Source organism: Myotis myotis, unplaced genomic scaffold, assembly GCF_014108235.1.
Source record: "Myotis myotis isolate mMyoMyo1 unplaced genomic scaffold, mMyoMyo1.p scaffold_m19_p_6, whole genome shotgun sequence".
In the NCBI taxonomy this organism is placed as follows: Eukaryota; Metazoa; Chordata; class Mammalia; order Chiroptera; family Vespertilionidae; genus Myotis; species Myotis myotis.
In genome coordinates, this window is record NW_023416368.1 from 89625755 (window position 1) to 89647692 (window position 21938).

The following is a 21938-nucleotide window of genomic DNA, read 5'->3' on the forward strand; positions in this document are numbered from 1 at the left end:
CTGGTTGATAATTTAAGATGAAAAAGGCAAAGGGGGTCTACAGGACTCTGCCAGCCAAGAATCCAGAAGCAAGGGCTACTAGAATTCTGCAGCTGACAGTGGATGGTGCAGGTGCAGAATTGCATACGTCTGCATGTTATCACTGCCGCAGAAATCTCTTACCCTTGCTGCAGAAATCAGCCCTGGAGTGCCCCAGAATTCCAAGGGCCTGGGTATGGGCCAGTGTAGCTTTGGAACCAAGTAGTGAAGATTATCTGAAGGATAATTTTTCTAGTCAACCAAATGTAAGTACGGAGATTTTATACCCATTTTTTGTGGTTGTGGTGTCTGTGAATTGGTGATGCAGATGCGTGGTGATTTGTGACGGGTGATTTTCTAATCCCGGCCCTCAAGGAGAACAGGCAAATCAAAGGGTCTCCTGTGTTGTTTTTTCTCTTTGTCCTCCAGCATCACCAACCTCAAGTACTGGGGCCGCTGTGAGCCAATCACCTCCAAGACACTACAGCTTCTCAATGACCTCTCCATTGGATATCCTTTTCTAAGCCAGCGTCTGTGCACCACAGGAATTGTGGTGTGCGCCGTCTTGGAAATCATGGCTGCCTGCTGTTTCCACTTTAATTTAGCTTTATGGGTATTTAAGTGTCTTCCATTCTAGGAGCCTAAAGCAGTGCCCACACAGAATCCAGGAATAATTCCAGGCCCCAGAAATGAGGCAACCCACAAGCTGATAGTTTACTACAGATTTTCTCCCTGGCTATCTCTAGAAGCAACCTGATTACAAGCTTCGCAGTAAAAGCAGTGGCTCTGCTTCCTCTCCACTTGGTCTAGGTCTGCTGCAAAGTGGAACCGCTCTAAGACAGCCTCTCACAAGCCGGAGTCTGCAAGAAAAGTAAACCTTAAAAATATTGAGTGACTTTTCTCAATTCTCCCAAAGATTATATATAGCTAGTACCCTCCTAAACACATAGTAGAGAAAGGTAATTCACTACACACAATGGACCCCTTAGGCAGGGCCTGAGGGCTTAATTATCTCTTAAGCTTCCTAGAGAAAAGCTACTCTAGGATGTTCATGGTTCTTGGGGGAAACTGCTGGGTTTTATCTATTTTCTTACTGTTAGGAGTTTGGTATGGGTATTCTCATTGCTCAGTTAAACACCGCTTAGAAGAGTACGTATTTTTTTCCCCTTTTGACAGTGTTATACTCAAGTGGTTAAGAAAAATAATATCTGGATATGGAACTGTACTTAGGATAAAGTAGTTTCATTCTGCATTAAAGATTCTTGGTTTGCCTCACACTTTCCTTGACCTCCTTCTTTTGCCTGCACATACAGTAGTGTACGGAAACTAGTGAAGCTGAGCGCGGTACAGTTCATGCTGAACAATCACACGGTGAGTGGTCTTAGCTCTTTTCCTGCTCCTCTCCTGCCAGACTGTTTCCGACCCCCAGCACACTGCCAGCTCACACTGAACTGTCGTCACAGCTGCTCTTTGTGCTCCAGATGGTCTGAGTTATGGTGAAATCGCCAGCTGTTATTCATACCAAGATAAATTAGTTGTAGGTAACAATAACAAATCAAAAAATAAATTCTTAATACCCGTCATATCCTTAAGGAATGATGATGTAGCCATTAGCTTGAAAGGGATCAGTAGATCTAAAATGACTGGCTTGCATTCTGCCTCTAACCCATGTTTTTATCATTTTAACTTGTTTTTCTTTTTCAATAGAGCGAGCACTTTTCATTTTTGGGCATTAACAATCAGTCCAACCTGACAGACATGCGGTGTCGGACCACCTTCTACACAGCACTTGGGCGTCTCCTCATGGTGGATTTAGGTACTGCAGTAAATCTTAGACACTGATGAAAATAATCTGACATTGTTCTAGATTTTTACTTGAGGATAGAAAACTAGGTGTGGGGGCAGTCTTTTCTGTTGTTTCAACAGAAACAAAACTATCTGAAATAACAGTCTGAGAGTACATCACACTAGCCGGGCCCCTGTACCTGAAAGAGTAGCAGTATGCGTCTGAAATTTTCAGCTGATGTGCAGTGGTTTTAAAGTACTGTCCATATTTCTCGCCTGTAAAATAAGGAATTGGGAATTGAGATTCCTAAATGCATCTTGTGGGTCATCATATAACCCCATCCACCCCACATAGGGGTGCAGCAAAACCTTTTATTTCCCAATTCATTAGCACATATGAACCCAGAGGGCTTACACACCTTTCTAGCTCTAGCTGTGATATTAGCAGTTTGGGATCAACTAATAACTAAAGCAGAATGGCATCATCATAATTTTGAGCTATTTAAATTTAATCCTACTACAATGACATTAAAGATTTTTTTTAGGTTTGTGACAGGTTACTAAAAAGAGAAAACTGAATAAAGCCTCTACACACACCTGTTTCAAGCTGGAGTCTCGCCTAGTTCTCACACACCAGCCTCAGTTCTCTCTCAGCTGACTATAGTTCTCACTTAAGGAAAGACAGATAAATATCAGAGTGCCTTGTACACATACATATGAATCTCTGATCTTGTAACTCAGTGTGGAAAAAAGGTGAACCTGTTTGGACAGGATGATTTCAGCCATTTTCTAGCTTAAAAATTGTGTGTGTGTGTGTGTGTGTGTGTGTGTGTATTTCACATTTTATTCTGAAATTACTACTAATTAGGGTAATACGGGCCCCTTGATTTCCCTTGGACCTGCTCGTCTTTCATTCTCTATGCATACCCAGCTTTGAGTTGTGTATGTTGGGGTCACATCCTGCTGGTTTCCCTTACAGGAGAGGATGAGGATCAGTATGAGCAGTTCATGCTGCCACTCACAGCAGCGTTTGAGGCGGTGGCCCAGATGTTCAGCACCAATAGTTTCAATGAGCAAGAGGCAAAGGTGAGTCCTTCACCCACTGACTGGTCAGCTTCTGTTTGAGGGAGTCCCTGTTAGAGACTCGATTAGCTTAGCACAGTAGTCGGCAAACCGCAGCTCGAGAGCCACATGCGGCTCTTTGGCCCCTTGAGTGTGGCTCTTCCACAAAATACCACATGCAGGCGCGCACGTACAGTGCGATTGAAACTTCGTGGCCCATGCGCAGAAGTCGGTTTTCGGAAAGGAGATCGACGAAACAAGTATACAAGACGAGTGTGGATGGGAGAGTTGGAAGGGGTCAACCTCAGCGAACGTACCTCAATCAGATTGAGGACGTTTTTAGCAAAGGCCAGCTTAGGAGTACCCTAATTAAGATAATAACAGTGTACTTACCTATATAGTTTAAGTTTAAAAAATTTGGCTCTCAAAAGAAATTTCAAGACCTAACCGGTTTGGCTCAGTGGCTAGAGCGTCGGCCTGCAGACTGAAAGGTCCCAGGTTCGATTCCAGTCAAGGGCATGTACCTTGGTTGTGAGCACATCCCCAGTGGGAGGTGTGCAGGAAGCAGCTGATCAATGTTTCTCTCTAATCAATGTTTCTAACTCTCTATCCCTCTCCCTTCCTCTCTGTAAAAAATCAATAAAATATATTTTAAAAAAAAAAAGAAATTTCAATCGTTGTACTGTTGGATATTTGGCTCTGTTGACTAATGAGTTTGCCGACCACTGGCTTAGCAATACAGAAAATAGTGCTGACCCATAAGTTTTCCACAGAGTTAGCTTTTTATTTAACCTCCTCAATTCCTGGGGTCCTGAAATAGAAGAGCCAGTATGGATTTATCAACTCTATATTTACATTACAGCATGTTCTTAAGCAGCAATTAGGGTTTTTTTATCTTAAATTTTTCAATGTATGCGCATGAAGTTATTTTATGTTTTTGCATTGCCTTGTTAATTTTTGTTGTATCTTTAGTTTATGTCTCTTTTTCATTTTTAATACTAATTAGTACTTTCTCTTTTATTCTATCAGTCCTACCAGAACTTAGTTTCATTAGTCCTTGTATTTTTTTTTTTTTTACTTTGTTTTAGCTCTATTTTACCCATGTTTTGTATTTCATTCATTTCTACTTTTAATCTTTATTTTCGTATATTTTTGTTGGGGTGATGCTATTCTAACTTCTTAACTTTTCAGCCCTTCTTTCATAATGTAACCATTTAAGACTGTAAGTGCCCCTCTAGGTATATTACTCCAGAAGTTTTTGGGGGGCTTTTTTAATATATTTTTATTGATTTCAGAGAGGAAGGGAGAGGGAGAGAGATAGAAATATCAATGATAAGAGAGAATCATTGATTGGCTGCCTCCTGCACATCTCACACTGGGATCAAGCCCACAACCCAGGCATGTGCCCAGACCAGGAATCAAACCATGGCCTCCTGGTTCATAGGTCGATGCTCAACTACTGAGCTACGCCAGCTGGGCCAGAAGTTGTTTAATTGTTTAAAAAAATAATAATAACATGAAATTACAGTGTAACCATATTTAAGTGTACCATATTAATTTCAGTGGTATTAAGTATGTTCATACTATTGTGAAACAGGTCTGCAGAATCCACAAGTTTCGAAATGTAACATTTTTATTATCATTAAGTTTTTTGTATTTTCTAATTTCCATTAAGATTTCTTTGGTACATGAGTCATTTAGAAGGGTTTATGAATTTCCATATATATGGAATTTTAAAGTTACCCTTAGTTATTGATTCCTGGCTTTCAAAATTATCATTTTTATTTATTTTTAATGTATTCTTTTTTAATCCTCACCCAAGGATATGTTCATTGACTTTTAGAGAGAGGAAAGGAGGGGAGAGAGAGAAAAACGTTGATGTGAGAGAGAAGTACACCCCAACCAGGGATTGAACCCAAAACCTTTTGGTGTATGGGACAACGCTCCAACCAACCGAACCACACCAGCCAAGGCAAAATTGTCATGTTTAGATTTTTGCTTCCCTCATGTTTTTACTTCATGCACATCAGCTCTCCTTACTTACAGCTTTCTGAACCAAAACCAGAAGACACTGTGCTATTAATATGTGTACGACGTTTTGTAGTGTCCATCATGACATTGAGGCTGAATTCTAGAGCTACCAAACGGCCAGGGGTATTGCCCCCCAAAATGCCAGGTTTTACCTGACACTCTAAAATTCTCCTTTTTATCTTTAGAAAGCCTCTTTATTTTCTATCTCCAAGTCAGCAGGGATGTCAGAGAGCAGCACCACTTGGTCCATCTCTCGACGTCAGTGTTTTAGGACCTGAGATGGGTACCATTCAAAGCTAAGTTAGCCCAGCCGGTTTGGCTCAATGGCTAGAGCGTCGAACTGCAGACTGAAGGGTCCTGGGTTCAATTCCGATCAAGGGCACATGCCTGGGTTGCAGGCTCGGTCCCCAGAAGGGGGTGTGCAGGAGGCTGCTGATCAATGATTCTCTCATCATTGATGTTTCTGACTCTCTCCTTCTCCCTTCCTCTCTGAAATCAATAAAAAAAAAATTTTTTTTTTAAGCTAAGTTAGTGTTGGACATAGTAGTCATGTACAGCGACAACCTGCTAGCACCAAATATAACTGAGGGATATCAGGGAACATCAGCCCTTTCCCCATCACACTAGTTCTGTACAAAGCAAATAAAGTTCATGAAAGAACCATCTGGCCTTGAACTACAAGTGTTGTTACGCCTAATGTAACAAGTCTTTTAGGTTGTCCGTGTCTTAGACTTGAACATTGAGCTCACAGTATCAGTTTAGGAATAGAACTGCTTGCTTAAAGCAGCTGTCAGCAGAAGTACCGTCATTTTTAACAAATGAGACAGGATACACAAATGTGCTACCTCCTTGAGCCTGCTGGTGACGATTAGCTTGTAAGAGCAGTCTTACTGCTGTTCAGTAAAGGCTCCATCGAGAAAGGCAGCATTGGATTTGGTGTCTTGGTGCCATGAGTCCTAATCCTGGCCCTCTTGCCACATGGCAGTGTGGCTGCAGGCAAGTTATTTGACCCTGGGCTTCGGTCTCTTTCTGAAAAAAGCACAGCGTAGTGCTTTTTGGCTCCAAGACCTGACACCTGAGTCTTATTTCCAGGAACCGTGTGGCCTCCTTTGTCTTCCCCTGGCAGGGTCTGCATTTGAAGGGCAGAGGCACTGCTGGCATTGTTGTGTCACTAGGTGTGGTACCAGACCTTCAGGATATGTGACTCTTCTACCGCCTGTTTTTCCTTTTTCAGTGTTTACATGATTGATCACATTAATATCTTAAAACTTCATCAGCCTCTATTTTGCTGTGATGAGACTGGGACCATCCCTTTTTCATAATATAACAAGGTTCTACACCTAACTTTCCCAGGGAAAGGATGCCATTTTAGTATGGAAGAGATTGATTCCGAATATTTGGGAAGAAATGTATGTTTGTTTGTTTGAATTTACTGGAGTGACGTTGGATCGCAAAACCATACAGGTCTCAAGTGTACAACTCAGTGAAGCATCATCTGCACACTACATTGTGCCCCCACTACCCCAAGCAAAGTCGCTTTCCATCCCCATTTTCCCCCCCTTTGACCTCCACCTAGCCTCCATCTCTCTTTCCTTATGTATATATGTCTTTTGGCTAATCCATTCACCTTCTTTCATCCAATCCCCCATCCCCCTCCCCTCTTGACAGCTGTCACTCTGTTCCATGTATCCATGCCACTGTTTCTGTGTTGTTTGTCAGTTTATTTTTGTTCATTAGATTCCATGTATGAGTGAAATCATGTCTTTCTCTGACTGGCTTACTTCACTTAGCATAATCTCCAGGTTCATCCATGCTGTCACAAAAGGTAAGATTTCTGGGAAGGAGTAATTTTTGAAAAATGGGAGGAAGAATTTGATTACAGATATGTGAAGTCCCCATCAGGTTGTTATAGGTTTGCTTTTTCATTGCTTTTAACATATTTTTGCCTTCTTCTACAGCGAACTCTGGTTGGCCTGGTAAGAGACCTGAGAGGGATAGCTTTTGCCTTCAATGCCAAGACCAGTTTCATGATGCTGTTTGAATGGATGTATCCTAACTCGTGTCACAGCTGGCCTTAACTAAAGTTTGAAGGAGTGATGGGGTTATGGGGAAGGAGGCGGGGGGAGGAGTGAGGAGGCAAAGAAGGTGAAGAGTTGCCCAGAAGACCTGCCGTAGCTGTCTTACAAGCTGCCATCCCAGCGTGGTTTATAACAGAACACTGTCTGCTCTGGTCACTGAGGGCGGGAAATGAATGAGGCGGCTCCCCAGCCTTTCTCAGAGCCCCAGATATAAGTGGCCGTGGAACTGTCCCACTGGGGAATTTTTGCGCATGAATTTTGCCACACTTAGGAAAGAGAGACATTTCAATCTACTAAAAAAGGACAGCTTTACTGGGGATGATAAAGCCTAATCTTGCTGACTTGATAATTTGAACAAATCATTTCCAGTTGAGTGCCTCTGTTTCTCCAAAGTTATGTAACAGAAACAGCTGATTCCCTGTCATACCACAAGTGCTAAGAGAATAAATAACAACATGAAATGCATTGTGCTCTTCAGAAGAAAGGCATTATGTAAACTTCAATGTATTATTAGATGCCTGTTACAAGTTAAAGGACACACACTCACTTTAGCACCTTCTGTTTAGAAAGACGAAGATTAGCACAGCAAAGAAACAGGAAGTTAGAGAACTTTAATCTGACAGTGTATGCTTGGCCAGAACTGAGAAATCATTTCAAATTCTGTACCTCTCTGAATTTGGAATTCTTCCTTAGCTTTTCACTTACAGCTACCCTTCCTACATGCCAATCCTTCAGCGGGCAATTGAGCTGTGGTACCATGATCCAGCCTGCACCACACCTGTGTTGAAGCTGATGGCTGAATTAGTTCATAACAGGTAAGGAGGAAGAAGATTTTTAAAGGGCACAACTGCCTTTTATCTGGGAGAGTCCTAAGAGAATTTGCTTTTTCTAGTGTTTTCAGCAGATTGTGGAAGATGATATGGTTCACTGCTATTAGGATTTGAAAACTTCTAAAAGTTTACGGGTATATGTTTTTGTTGTTTAGAAGAAAGGTGTCCCAACCACACAAAGCCATGGCTGCTTGCAGGAAATAAGTCACTTTAAAGAGTCTCACTGTACACATTCTTATGAGAAGTGAATTTGGCAACCAGGATTCTCATTTCCCTGCCCACACATACAAGTTAACATTTGGAAATGATACCGTGCCCATCAAGTTTCATGGAAACGGTTAAGAATGATACAGTACACATTAGAATATCCTTTCTTTAAAAAAAAAAAAAAAAAGTATATATTTTTATTGATTTCAGAGAGGGAGAGAGAGAGATAGAAATATCAACGATGAGAGAGAATCATTGATCAGCTATCTCCTACAGGCCCCCTACTGGGAATTGAGCCTGAAACCCTGGCATGTACCCTGACCAGGAATCAAATCCTTGCCTCCTGGTTCATAGGTCGGCACTCAGCCACTGAGCCATGCAGAACACACTTTCTTACGAAAGGTATTTGTTAGGTAGATTAGAGCTGGATCAGTAAAGATTTACTTTAAAAGAAAGTGAGAACAAATTCCCAAATACAAGATTGTTAGATTTGCCCAATGATTTAGGGATGGAGACAAAGAAAAATCCAGCACTTTGACTCAACTAGAATTTCAGATCTGTGTATCTGCCTCTCGCAGCACTCCTGAGAGAATAATTTTTAAAACTTCCTTGGTGAGGGAGCCTGTAATATTCAAAGAGGATGTTGCCTCCCATGGGGCTTATAGTTAAGAGTTATTCACTTATAAACTATATATTTGAGAGCATCTACTCTTTGCCAGGCAATTTCCTAAGCTATTGTGCCAGCTAAACCTTAGGTGTTACATTCTGGGGGGGGAGACAGACAGTAAAACAAGCATGTACAGTCATTTCAAACAGTGGAAAGGGCTAGGGAAAAAATAAGGTACTAAAACAAAGGAAGGAGAGGGGGTCAGAGAAGGTGATATTTAAGTTGGGTTCTAAATGACAAGAAAAATTCTGGGTGCCCTGCAGAGAGAGGGGCAAGAGCATTCGAAACAGAAAATAACTGCAGAAGTCTTGAGAAGGGGAAGCTTGCCGGATCTTGGACAGAAAAATGCCACTGGAGTGAGCATGTGAATGGGGAAGCCCTGGTAGACAGTCAAGCAAGGAGCAGAAGCTGATCTAACAGGACCTGGTCCCGAAGTAGTGAAGAATGGGCATGTATTCTCATTACAGTGGGAAGCTGCTGAAGTTGTAAGCAAGGAATTAAAGTGATCTCGTTTACATTACTCAAAGGTTCCATTCTCACTACCACATGAAGAATGAACTGTCCGGGCAAGAGTGTCAGTAGAGGGCCATAGAAGTGGAAGGATTCAGGGCGTATTGTAGAGCGAGATCTTGATGGGATCAGTGTGGGAGGGGAGGGAAGAAGGATTAAGAAGGACTCCTGGGGGGTGAGACCTCACAACTAGAGTCAGTGAAACTCATTAAAAGGTAGAGCAAACCAATGAAGAGTTGCTCTGGTCTAGGGAACAGTCAGGAACTCAAAGCTCGGGGTTTTTTTAAATGTTTGCCTTCCTACCTGATTTATGTAAGAGCGGTCCCAGTCCCTTTGCATTTCTCTCCTTAAAAAGTGTAACGATGCCTGTGACCTCCCTTAGTTCCTCCAAAGCTGTAAAGATAAACAGGTTAATGTCTAAAGGCTGTGAGTTACACATTCTGGGGGGAGACAGACAATAAAACAAGCATAGACAGTCATTGCAGACCGTGGAAATGCTAGGAAAGAAATAAGGTACTAAAACCAAGAAGTGATGGTGATAGAAGCTCTGCTTTCATCAAACAAAACAATTTTGCCGAAACCGGTTTGGCTCAGTGGATAGAGCGTCGGCCTACGGACTGAAGGGTCCCAGGTTCCATTCCGGTCAAGGGCATGTACCTGGGTTGCGGGCACATCCCCAGTAGGAGATGTGCAGGAGGCAGCTGATCGATGTTTCTAACTCTCTATCCCTCTACCTTCCTCTCTGTAAAAAATCAATAAAATATATTTAAAAAAAAAAATTTTAAGAGTAATTTTATCTACTGCCTCGTTTTTTGTTTCCTTTAAATGTTTTCAATTTGAGCAGCAGAACTTGAATCTAACATGTTGGTCTTCAAGATAAAAGCTGTATCACTAGCAACTTGGTTACTTCACATAAGGATAGGGAATCTGCATATCTCAGTGTGAAAAGAATCACCCCAGGTCCTCAGATGAGAGCCTGGGGTACCCAGCCTTCAGCAGCATACCTCTGACTGTCTCTCCTTCTGTGTTCTCTGCCCAGATCCCAGCGGCTCCAGTTTGATGTCTCTTCCCCCAATGGCATCTTACTCTTCAGAGAAACTAGCAAGATGATCACAATGTATGGTACGTGCTTTAGAGGAGCCCAGCCCAGCTGCTGCCTGTGGGTCTCGGGCCAGCTCTGGCCGTAACCAGGACAGCACTGCCACGCAGCTGTGTCGCTCAGTGTTTGTATCACAGTGCCAGCTGGCACTGGGGCCTTTGGAGCAGGAGGATTGAGTTGATATATAAGCTACAGTTGTAACATGGTTAAATAAGTATATATCACATGTCTACTCAGGCAATCGCATCCTGACGCTAGGAGAGGTCCCAAAGGACCAGGTCTATGCACTGAAGCTCAAGGGCATCTCCATCTGCTTCTCCATGCTGAAGGCTGCTCTCAGCGGGAGTTATGTCAACTTTGGAGTCTTTCGTCTCTATGGAGACGATGCTCTGGACAATGCTCTCCAGACCTTCATCAAGCTGCTCCTCTCCATTCCCCACAGTGATCTCCTGGTAAGCCTTAAGCTTCCTAGGCAGGCCCAGTCCCTCATGGCAGTCTTCTCTTGGCCTCAGACTATGATTGAACCATTCTCTGCAGAACTCTCAGCCAGCTCTAACTTTCGTTTTCCCATCTGAAGGGACTGGGCCCTTTTATTTAAGATCTTGCTCCCCGTGAGCTGTGCACAGCACCTAGGCTGATTTTTGTTTTCCTTTTCTCCCACAGGATTACCCCAAGCTCAGCCAGTCTTACTACTCACTACTGGAAGTCCTGACGCAGGACCACATGAACTTTATTGCAAGCCTGGAACCTCATGTCATCATGTACATTCTCTCTTCCATATCTGAAGGACTTACTGCACTTGGTAAGCACCTGGAGTAGTCGTCTTGTTTTTACCACTTAACAGAAAGAAAGAATCTTGCCCCAGTATCCAAAGGATTACTCTTTCAGGAGTTGGCCCATCAACAGAGCACATGACTCCTGGGTACATTCTCATCCAGCAAATACTTACTGATCCCCTCCTAAGAACCAGGCACCTGCTAGGCACTGCAGATACATTGATTAATAACACTTGGTCCCTGTCCATTAGGAATGTTTATCTGAGGATTAAACAGACAACCACCTATTCCCTTGCCCAGGACAGTAGCGGGAAGTAGAAGCGCGATGGGAGCTCTCAGGAAGCACCCCTGAACTCCTGGGTTCAGGAGTGGGGTCAAGGAAAGCTGACGAAAGAACTGGTATCAAAGCATAAACCTCAAAGCTAAACAGGTATTACCAAGTTAGTGGGGGAGGCTTCCTAGCAGCAGGGACCACAAGTACTGGCACGTAGAGGCAAGAAAGAACCAGAAGTCCAGATGTCTGTACACCCGTGCAGAAGAGAATGAAAAGGAATGAAGCTGCAGAGAGAGACAGGCGGGGGCACACTTGGGGATCACAAATAAATGGAAGATTAAATCAACTGCAAAGTAATCATGATACATTGCAAGTGCATAGAGTGACTTTTGGGTTGTCAGCCAGGTGCACAGCCATAGCTAGGGCAGTCCAGCCAGGGTAGCACACCCTGCTTTGGAAGGCTGCTTTATCGCGTCTTAAAAATGGAGGGGCCTCTGCATAGACACAAACAGAATGGTTTGCTCTTGTAAGGGTTCATCCTAGCCAGGCCAGCGCTTGGTCCACAGGCTGTGCTGCAGTGTCATCTTTGTGAAACGCACAGCAGAGTCTGCAGCCCACTGGCAAACTGCAGATGCTGATAGGCTGCGCTTAGCTGGGTTTAACGCCATCCCCCAGGTCACTCCGAGTATGGGCTCACAGCTCCAGCTTCTTGGCTTCTAATCACTAGCAGTGTGATCTCCAAACTTGCGTTTACTCATTTGTCAAGTAGAATGCCTATCTCCTGGAGTTCTCAAGAGAACTGATTAGAGAGACTATCTATAGAGTCCTTAGCACAATAGAAGTACTTGCTACGTGTGAACCATTTATTTTTTATGACGCAGAAAACATGCATCTGTACTACATTGAGCCAATAATTTCAATAATATTTATTTATAGTATTATCACACACTCACTTTCAAACTTAGAATTTGACCTATGTTAAGCGTGAGAGGTTAACAAAAAGCATCCCAATCCATGGTCTTGGCTGAACGGGTCACAGTTCCCGGTCTGACTGGATACCCCTGGGGTCTCAGCTAAGGGCAGTTGTGCTTGCCCAAGTCCCATCAGCAGCTCAGTATCCCTGCCCTATTCTACCCTGGCCCCTCTTCCTTCTAGACACCATGGTATGCACAGGCTGCTGCTCCTGCCTGGACCACATTGTGACGTACCTCTTCAAGCAGCTGTCGCGTAGCACCAAGAAGAGGACAGCACCCCTGAACCAGGAGAGTGACCGCTTTCTGCACATCATGCAGCAGCATCCAGAGATGATCCAGCAGGTAAGGACATGAGGGTTCGCAGGCAGCGCGGGGTGTCCCACAGGGGAAGAACTCTCTTCAAGACAGGAGGCCAAGCAAGATAATGAGTCTGATAGCTCACCAGACTACTGCTGCCCGGTGAAGTTTATATCTTAGAATTGTGATGGGTTTTGAGTGTGCAGAGTAATCACTGGATATAGAAGTTCTAGTGTCACAACAGCCCTGTGCTTTGGGCCTGTCCCATGACAGTCCCTTGCCCCCCCCGTTACTGTGCATGGAGCATGAGTTAGCAGTATGCACCTGTACAGCTTGTTCTCCCATACCTCGTCTCTGTCTACATTATTCTCTAAGGAAGCAGTAAAATAATGCACATTCCATCACATCTCCAAAAATGTTATAAAGTTCTCTCCTCTGAGATAAGTGCAAGGAGCTGTCGTGCAAAGTGATTTTGCACCATAATCATTTTCTTGACTGATCCCATTTTCCACAGATCAGGGTGAACTGGGAAGGTTCATTTTAAAATGAATTAGCAAACCACTTTAAAGGACAGGAAAGGAAATGTCTTAGAAGAAAAACTTACCTTGTAATAGAAGATTAAAATGAAGCTACATAAAATATTTGTCTGATTTACCCTTGACCAGTGATGGCGAACCTATGACACGCGTGTCAGAGGTGACACGCGAACTCATTTTTTTGGTTGATTTTTCTTTGTTAAATGGCATTTAAATATGTAAAATAAATATCAAAAATATAAGTCTTTGTTTTACTATGGTTGCAAATATCAAAAAATTTCTATATGTGACACGGCACCAGAGTTAAGTTAGGGTTTTTCAAAATACTGACACGCCGAGCTCAAAAGGTTTGCCATCACTGCCCTAGACAGAAAAGGCTTCCACCTTAATAAACTCCTCTGTTTGGAATCTAATTAGTTTGGGTAGCAACCACTAGGTCACTGCCTCAGACTCTCCATTTCCAGATGTTGTCAACGGTGCTGAACATCATCATCTTTGAAGACTGTAGGAACCAGTGGTCTATGTCCCGACCCCTGCTTGGCTTGATACTGCTTAATGAAAAGGTAAGCGAGCCATCTCCCTGACGCCCAGCGCCAGGGGCAGGGGTAGGTGCACATTTTTCAGGACACTGTGAGCAGCACAGAAACATGCCACAATGAGAAACTCGTGCTTTGAACAACACATAATCACCTACCTGGTTGAAGTCAGCACGTGTGGCAGGTCAAACAAAAGTAAAGGATGAGCAAGTGTTACAAGGGGAGAACATACTTGGAGATCAGAGTACCAGCTCTTCCATGAACAAGCATAAGTCAAGAGTCCCATTAAGGAACAGGCGATTAAGTGAGATAAAGATATATTATCCTCCAAGTGCATGCTTGAAATTAAAAAAAAAAAAAGGTATCCAATTTTAGTAGCTATTCCATCCTTCGACCCTGCAGATGATGGAGGGCTGATCTGCTCTTCCATCTTCTCTCCTCACCCTGCCCTGTCCCACTCCTGCCCCCAGTATTTTTCTGACCTGAGGAGCAGCATCGTGAACAGCCAGCCCCCAGAGAAGCAGCAGGCTATGCACCTGTGTTTCGAAAACCTGATGGAAGGCATAGAGCGAAACCTCCTAACGAAAAACAGAGACAGGTGAGTTGAGTGTGGAGGGCCCTGCCAAGAAATCCTCGACGACTGTGTTTCAAATCCCTTGTCTTTACAGGCCACTTAAACAGTGCTGTCCAATAGGAAAGCAAGGCACATGCGTAGTTTTTTTTTGGGGGGGGGGTTGTTTTGGGGGGTTTCTTTTGTATCTTTGTACTGATTTTAGAGAGAGAGGAAGGGACGGAGAGAGCAATATTAATCAGAGAGAAGTGTGGATCGGCTGCCTCCTGCAGTCCCCCTCTTGGGATTGAGCCCACAAGAGAGCCCACAACCAGGGCATGTGCCCTAACGGGGAATTGAACCGGTGACCTCTCAGTGCATGGGGTCAACGCTCAACCAACTGAGCTACACTGCCTGGACCCACATAAGTAGTTTTAAATTTTCTAGTAGCCACATTAAAAAGAAAGAAAAACACAAAGTTTATTTTAATATACTTTAGTTAACCCATTGTATCAAAAATGTTGTCAAGGTGTAATCAGTATTTAAAAATAGAATATTAACATTCTTTTTATTGTACGAAGTTCAAGATCCTGTGTATTTCATACTTATCAGAGCATCTCAATTCAGATGCTAAATTTTCATCAGAAATATGATTTAGATTTAGATTTCATAAAATTTACAGATGACAAAATAGATTCCCCATACTGAAGTTGTTCCAAACGCATGTAGAAATTCTCCCAATAACTGAATGGAGATTTTTCTAAATTAAATTTTAAAGTTTATTTTACATTAACTAACTTAAAATATAGCATTTCCATTTCGTTTCATTTGAATCAGGTCCTCAGTTGCCCTGGGCATAATGCAAGTGTTGAGCAGGCACATGTGGCTAGTGACTATCATATTGGACAGTATAGCTCGATGCCATAGGTCTCTTAGGCATTAAGAAATGAAATAGCTTCATCCTCATCCTCCCTGCCTCTGTCAGGGAGGTTCCTTTGGGCTACCATGAACCCAGGGTGGCCCTCAGCCCCATGTAATGAGCAGATCTCAAGGCCTGCCCTGAAGTTGCAATTAGAAGGGGCACAAACTAGCCCACCTTTCCCTGAGTCTTAAGTCTGATATTTACTGACCTTAGAAACACAACCCATCAGTTCATCACTCTGCCTCACAGTAGCCACTTGTCTGCTAGGAACATTTAGGCAAAGACCTTTCCCTTTTACCTTACTCCCCCACCAACATGCATCCTCTCTTAGGTTCACCCAGAACCTGTCAGCATTCCGTCGAGAAGTGAACGACTCGATGAAGAATTCCACTTACGGCGTGAACAGCAATGATATGATGAGCTGACACTTCCTTGGACTCTACCTACACAGAGCAGCGTCCTTTTGGTCTGGCCCCAAGGGGCAAACAATTACAAGGGAGAGGGCCTGGCTGATCCCGGCTCCCTCCTCCAAGGGTGTGGGAAAAATGGCAAAGGTCAACTCGCTGTTTCCCCAGGGAATAGGGGTGTGAGTGCACTCACTAGGGGGCAGGGCGCTGCTGGTTCTTGGGGGAAGGGGTGGGAAGGGTGGTGGGAGGAGATAGAGACACAAATATGTGAGACTCCAGCCCCCTCCTGGGGCCACCCAAAGGCGAAGAACCCCCAGTGTCCTGCCACAACCTGCCTTGTAAAAACATGTACATTTTTTCATAACATTTTGAACAAGGTTTATATTGACTCAAGTTTAAAAAAAAAGTGTGACTGAAAAATTTTTACAGAGTCTAGTGCACCAATGCTGATGTGAGGGTTGTGTATGCGAGTGAGGAAATGTGTATTCTGGTGGCCTGGAGCTTTACTGAGAGGATGTGTGGACATGCAGAGATATATTTAGTGACACAGTGTAGAGAGGCAAAAAAGGTAAAAATTCCAAATGTATATTTTTTCTTATTGCCCTTTCCTTGCCCCCCCAATTATCACTTCCTGTTACTGTATCGCCCTTGTTATTAGGAACTCTAAGCCATGCGGAGCACCACCCCTCCCCCGCAACCCCAGATGCTGCCCTAGGTCCCCGGTCTCTTGCAGTGCTGCCACTCCAGCTAAAAGTGTTTGGTGTTCTGAGCTTCATCCGGCTTCCCACTTTGCTTACCCTCATCCTCGGACAGATGCCTCTTGCTTCTAAAAGTCAGCTATAAGTCTATGATTAGGGTTCCTGGTCTCTGTAAAGGCGGAGACCAGAGAAAAGGGATTGAGCCGGTTGCTCTCCTATGGCGCGATTTGGATGAGTCCACCAGAGACCCAGCTGCGTGTGGCCAACAACTTCCGGTCTTCCCCAGCCCTTGAGGCAGTGTGTGTGGGTGTGTGCGTGTGGATATTTATATGTGTACCCTGCACTCGTGAATGTATGAACTGGAGGGAGTTACTACGTGGAGGGGTTCTTAATAACAAGGTCTGCCTAGCATGAAGTATTTAACATTCTCCCATCCCCTTAAAAATATACATTTTTATAAAATGAAAACCATAATAAATGTTTTGAATATTTAAAAAAATTTAACCTACAGAGGAAATGAATGGAGAAAGCTATTTGCCTTGTACTTTTCCACAATTGTTGCTGCTAGTTGTACACATCTCTAGTTCAGCTCTTGCCCATGGGACACTCATCAATTAGGTGTTATTTTTATTTCTCTCCTCTACCCCCAGAAACAAACCTATTAATTTTTTCTTCCTTCTCCTCTGGCGACTGTTTGGTGAATCCTTTCTTGCGTGATCAGGTTGCGGATAGACTTGTAAGGGTGTTTGCTGCATACAGTGTAAGCATTGTGACCGCCAATAAACTTCAATGGTTTCTACTGACCCGGTTTCAGAAATCAAGTCTAGTGTTTCTACAGGAACGTCTCACTCTCAACACATGAAGAGGTTTGAAACCTGCATTCTTAAAGCCAGGACCCCTCAACTTTGAAATTACTTTCTCATTGCACTAAGTCTGACTCAATTTCTTCTAAGAGTATGATTGGTTTGGTTGATACACACACATACACATACATACATAATACCATTCAATCTTCAGTAAAGAATGTACATTTTTTTCATAACTTTTTGAACACAGTTTATATTGACTCAAGGTTAAAAACAAAAAGTGTGACCAAAACATGTTTCCAGTCTGGTGTGCCAGTGCTGAAGCGACTGAGGTTACATATGTGCGTGAGGGAAAAGTGTATATTTACACATACCTGCTGTTGTCCACAACTATGAAAGTGAAGCCACTCTATCTCTTTACTAGTTTCCAGGTGATAGCATGGCAACCAGCAGAGAAATGATTTCAGAAAGCCCAGTTTGTGACTGTTGTGACATCTCCTCTGATGTGGATTAGACTTGACAAGTTCAAGGATAAAGTGTTAGCTCCTAAAATACTTGGCAGACCTCCTGGGCCAGAATTATCAAATGAAGGCCACTGTAGTTACACGGACCGCTTCTCGTCCCCATACGATGCAGTACCTCGGTCTGAGGGGGACATAATTGCCGGAACATTGGAAAACATTAAAGTACAGATAGGAATTGTGCTTGATACAGATTTACATCCAAGAAATCACAGACTCTAGAGTGCTGCTCTTGTCCACCTTATCCAGGTGTACCATTGTCTGCTCTCTGTCTGCTGGGTAACTTCTTGGTGCTAAGTTATTTCAAAGGCCAAAAAAAAAAAAAAAGTATCCTAATGGCTAGAAGACAAATTGAAGTAATTCATCATAGTCAAGTTTATCCCTAAGCTTGGTATAATCCTAATATATAAAAACCCAGGGTTTGTAACGTCCAAAACGACTGAAGGCAGTTTCCTCTTTCAACCTAATGTGAAAGCCAGTTCTCTTTTTTAAAATATGTTTTGATTTTTCTAGAGGGAGAGGGAGAAAGAAATATCAATGAAAGAGAAATATTGATTAGTTGCCTCCTTACTGTGGATTAAGCCTGAAATCCAGGCATGTGCCCTGACTTGGAATCAAACCAGCAACCTCTTTAAACTTTTAATTCCCACAAGAAATCATGTGGAGGTTTTATTCAGTTGAAACACGAGTTAGGCCCCAGCCGGTTTGGCTCAGTGGATAGAGCGTTGGCCTGCAGACTGAAGGGACAGGCTCGATTCCAGTCAAGGGCACGCACCTCGGTTGCAGGCTCGATCCCCGGCCCTGGCCAGGGCTTGTGTGGGAGGCAACTAATCATGTCTCACATCAGTGTTTCTCTGACTCTCCTCCCTTCCACCCTCAAAACATCAATGGAAAAATATCCTCACGTGGGGATTAACAAAAAGAAAAAAATGGTTAATCTAAAAAATTGTTTAAACATTACTTTGTTCGTTTCTAAGCTGTCCTGGGCTCTATGGTCATCAAGTCAAGTGCTTTCAACTGTGTTCCCTACTAAATTAGACCTTTGACAAAACAGCTGAAGTCTTTACTGAAGATTATTGTAGCATGTATGTGTACGTTTGTATTTATTTTGTTGGCTCTGCCAAAATAAGGGTTCTCTATTCCCACTGAAGTATAAATCAGACAAGGGATTTAACCCAGTGGTCCGGAAGTGAGGAAACCCAAGCCGTCTCCCCTCGGCTCTTAAAGGACTGATTATACTGTGCAATGGAGGTAAAGCATCCTCTCTTAATTAAGAATACAGAGGCCGTTGTCATTTCTATTTCTCAGGACACCGATTCCCCACCTTCAACAGCTTGCAGTCTGGGGCTCTCCTCACAAAGCAAATCGAGTTATAAACTACCTACCACGCCTCAAGTGCGCAGTGGAACTCTCCCCTCCAACCACACAGCTGCCCCTGCCCTTCACCATCTGCAGACCCTCCTCGGGCTAGAGCTGCAGGCTCTTTGCCCACCTGCCCTTTCCCGCTCTGAAGCCTCCCTCGCCGCCCTGCCTATTTGAGGGAGCCCTTTCCCCATTCCCTCTCCAGTCTCTGCAACCAACACGCGCTCATTACGAGCTGGGCCGGGTGGAAAGGATGAGGATGAATGGGAAGGAAGTGTGTCTGGGACGGTGGCAGGGCCGGCAGATGGTAGCTGGAAGGTAGAGTGGCTGGATCTGATTTGGAGGCAGCCCTTGCAGGGAGCCCCGGCCGCCTGGCTTGGGCGCGTTAAACTCACGCCGTGGCCATAGCTCTCCACCAAAAGGGAAGAGCAGCAACCACCGGCATCGGGCCCGGACCCTGCGAAAGGCCGAGGGAACGCGGCCATCCCCGCCCCGGCACTACTTCCCTTCTAGCCGCCGCGCCCCGGAAGTGGTTGCGCGCAGCGTCCGAGCGTCGCCGCGGCACTGCGCACCCAGGCGCGCTTCCGACCTGCGTCTGCCTCCGGCCGCCGCCGTCGCCCTGCGCAGGCGCAGTTGTGACTCCTCGAGACGCCGACCGCCCCCGCAGTGTCGCTGCTTAGGGGGGTGAAAGGGGGGCGGCCTGGGATGGGGGACGAGGTTGACAGCTGGACGGCTGCGCTCTTGGGGAAACCCGACCTGGGCTCCTGCGGGGTCGGACCGCACGAACCTGTGCGGTAGAGGTTCGCCTTCACACGCACCGCACCGCACCGCGGCCTCACGCAGGACCCGCGGCGGTGCTCCCTGGGGCGCTGTTCCCGGACTTGCCCCTGGCCGGGAAGAACCAGTGGAGTGGGCCGGCCGGCCGGCAGGGATGGTCATGGCGCGGCTCATCGTGCTCTGCGGCTGCGAAGGAGGAGCCCCCAGCTGAGTCCCGCCAGACGAGCCCGTGGGCAGAGGCCGGGAAGGGCAGAAGCCCGGCATGAAACGCGGTGCCTTTCAAGGAGGCGCAGAAATAGCGCTGACTGAGGGGTGGGGTACAAGAGTTGTGATTTCATCCTAAAAGCCAGAAATTTCCACCAAGGGCACTTTGCGAAGCAGTCTAGTGACCAATCTTTTTATATATTTTTTTTTGGTTTGTTTCAGAGAGGAGGGAGGGAGAGAGAAACATCAATGATGAGAGAGAATCATTGATCAGCTGCCTCCTGCACACCCCACACGGGGTGCAGCCCACAACCTGGGCATGTGCCCTGACTGGGGATTGAACCCTGACCTCCTGGTTCATAGGTCGATGCTCAACCACTGAGCCATGGCCGGGCTAGTGACCAATCTTTGTTTAACCCATCAGCTAGTGGGTAAAAGGATTTGAACCAAGACAAGGGCTGTGGGGAGTTGGGAAATATTGGGGGAGAAGGTGTCATCAGGACTTGGTGACCAATTGGATGTGGAGAGTGAAGGGAAGAGGGTTCTAGTATGATTCCCAGGTTCCAGGAGAGAGCAGAGAAGTCCTATGGGACAGTAAGGAGATGAGGGCAGCGTGCCCTGCACCAAGGAGGCGTCCCTGCTCTTGCGGTCAGAGCACCTGAAATTGCACAAAAATCAGAAAATAACAGAGGAGGAAACACTTTCCCAAACATTTTATGAAACAAACATTTCCCTGATAACAAAACCCTGATAGAGAAAGACATTAAAAGAAAAAAAACGATCAATATCCCTCATGAACATATATGCAAAATTCCTTAATAAAATACAGGCAAATCATTTTCAGAAATATGTATCAAGGATATCATGACAAAGTGGGCTTGATCCTAGGAATTCAAGGTTGGTTTAACATTCAAAAAATCAATATATGCAGTTCACCATATCTATACTAATAAAAGTGTAATATCTAATCAGACCGAACGACCTTCTGGACGTCATTCTGATTTCTTACAGAGAGGAAGGGAGAGGGATAGAGTTAGAAACATCGATGACAGAGAAACATCTATCTTCGCCTCCTGCACACCCGGTACTGGGGATGTTCCCGCAACCAAGGTACATGCCCTTGACCGGAATCGAACCTGGGACCGTTCAGTCCGCAGGCTGACGCTCTATCCACAAACCCAAACCGGCTAGGGCTAGCCAAAACATTTTTAAAAAGAATAGTAGGAGAACTCAACTACCTGATTTCAAGATTTACTCTAATGCTACAGTAATCAAGATAGTGTGGTGTTGACATGAGGGTAGACAGATCAATGGAACAGACTAACATATATGGTTGATTTTTTACAAAAGTGCCAAGGTAATTCAGTAAAGAGGGAGTAGTCTTTTTCCAAAAATGGTGCTTGAAGAACTGGATGTCCACTTGGGGGTGGGGGGAATAACCATGACCCTCGCCTAACACCATCACAAAAATTAACTTCAAATGGATTACTGATGTAAAAGTAAAAGCTAAAACCACAAGGCTTCTAAAAGAAAACTTAAGAAAAAACTCTCACACCCTTAGGTTAAGCAAAGATTTCTTTAAACATCAAAAGCACAAGACAAAAGAAAAAAATAAAAGAAAAATTTTTTTTAAATTTTTCTCTTTAAAAGATATAATTTTTACAATGAAAAGACAAGCTATAGACAGGAGTGAAAAATCTATGGAATACATATATATTTGACAGAAAACAGGTATCCAAGATATGTAAAAGAACCCCTACAATTCAATAAGAATAACCCAAGTTAAAAATGGACAAAATATCTGAACAGACATTTTACAAAAGAAGATACACAAATAACAAACACTTGAAAAGATGCTCAACATCACTCATCAGCAAATGAATACAAATAAAAGCCAGAAGAAATGTCACTATACACATCCATTACAATGGCTACAACTAGGAAGACTGACAATTCCAAGAGTTGGCGGAGTTGTAGAGCAACTGGAATTCTTATACATTGCTGGTAGGAA

General features: G+C 44.2%; 1 protein-coding gene across 3 annotated transcripts in view; it reads left to right on the plus strand.

The window, feature by feature from the left end:
* Positions 1-17060, plus strand: part of XPO7 (exportin 7) — a 38671-nt gene extending 21611 nt beyond the window's left edge. For 2 of the 3 annotated variants that reach the window (XM_036315552.1, XM_036315553.1), the window contains exons 16-28: positions 448-528; positions 1326-1389; positions 1726-1834; positions 2783-2889; positions 6855-6943; positions 7682-7789; positions 10228-10310; positions 10525-10739; positions 10951-11089; positions 12493-12653; positions 13609-13707; positions 14151-14278; positions 15484-17060. In XM_036315552.1, the coding sequence (XP_036171445.1) occupies positions 448-528; positions 1326-1389; positions 1726-1834; positions 2783-2889; positions 6855-6943; positions 7682-7789; positions 10228-10310; positions 10525-10739; positions 10951-11089; positions 12493-12653; positions 13609-13707; positions 14151-14278; positions 15484-15577 (1477 nt within the window). In that variant the 3' untranslated portion in view covers positions 15578-17060. Of the gene's footprint in view, positions 1-447; positions 529-1325; positions 1390-1725; positions 1835-2782; positions 2890-6854; positions 6944-7681; positions 7790-10227; positions 10311-10524; positions 10740-10950; positions 11090-12492; positions 12654-13593; positions 13708-14150; positions 14279-15483 lie in introns of all 3 variants that reach the window. The other variant, XM_036315551.1, reaches the window with a different exon arrangement.
* Positions 17061-21938: the final 4878 nt, after the last annotated feature.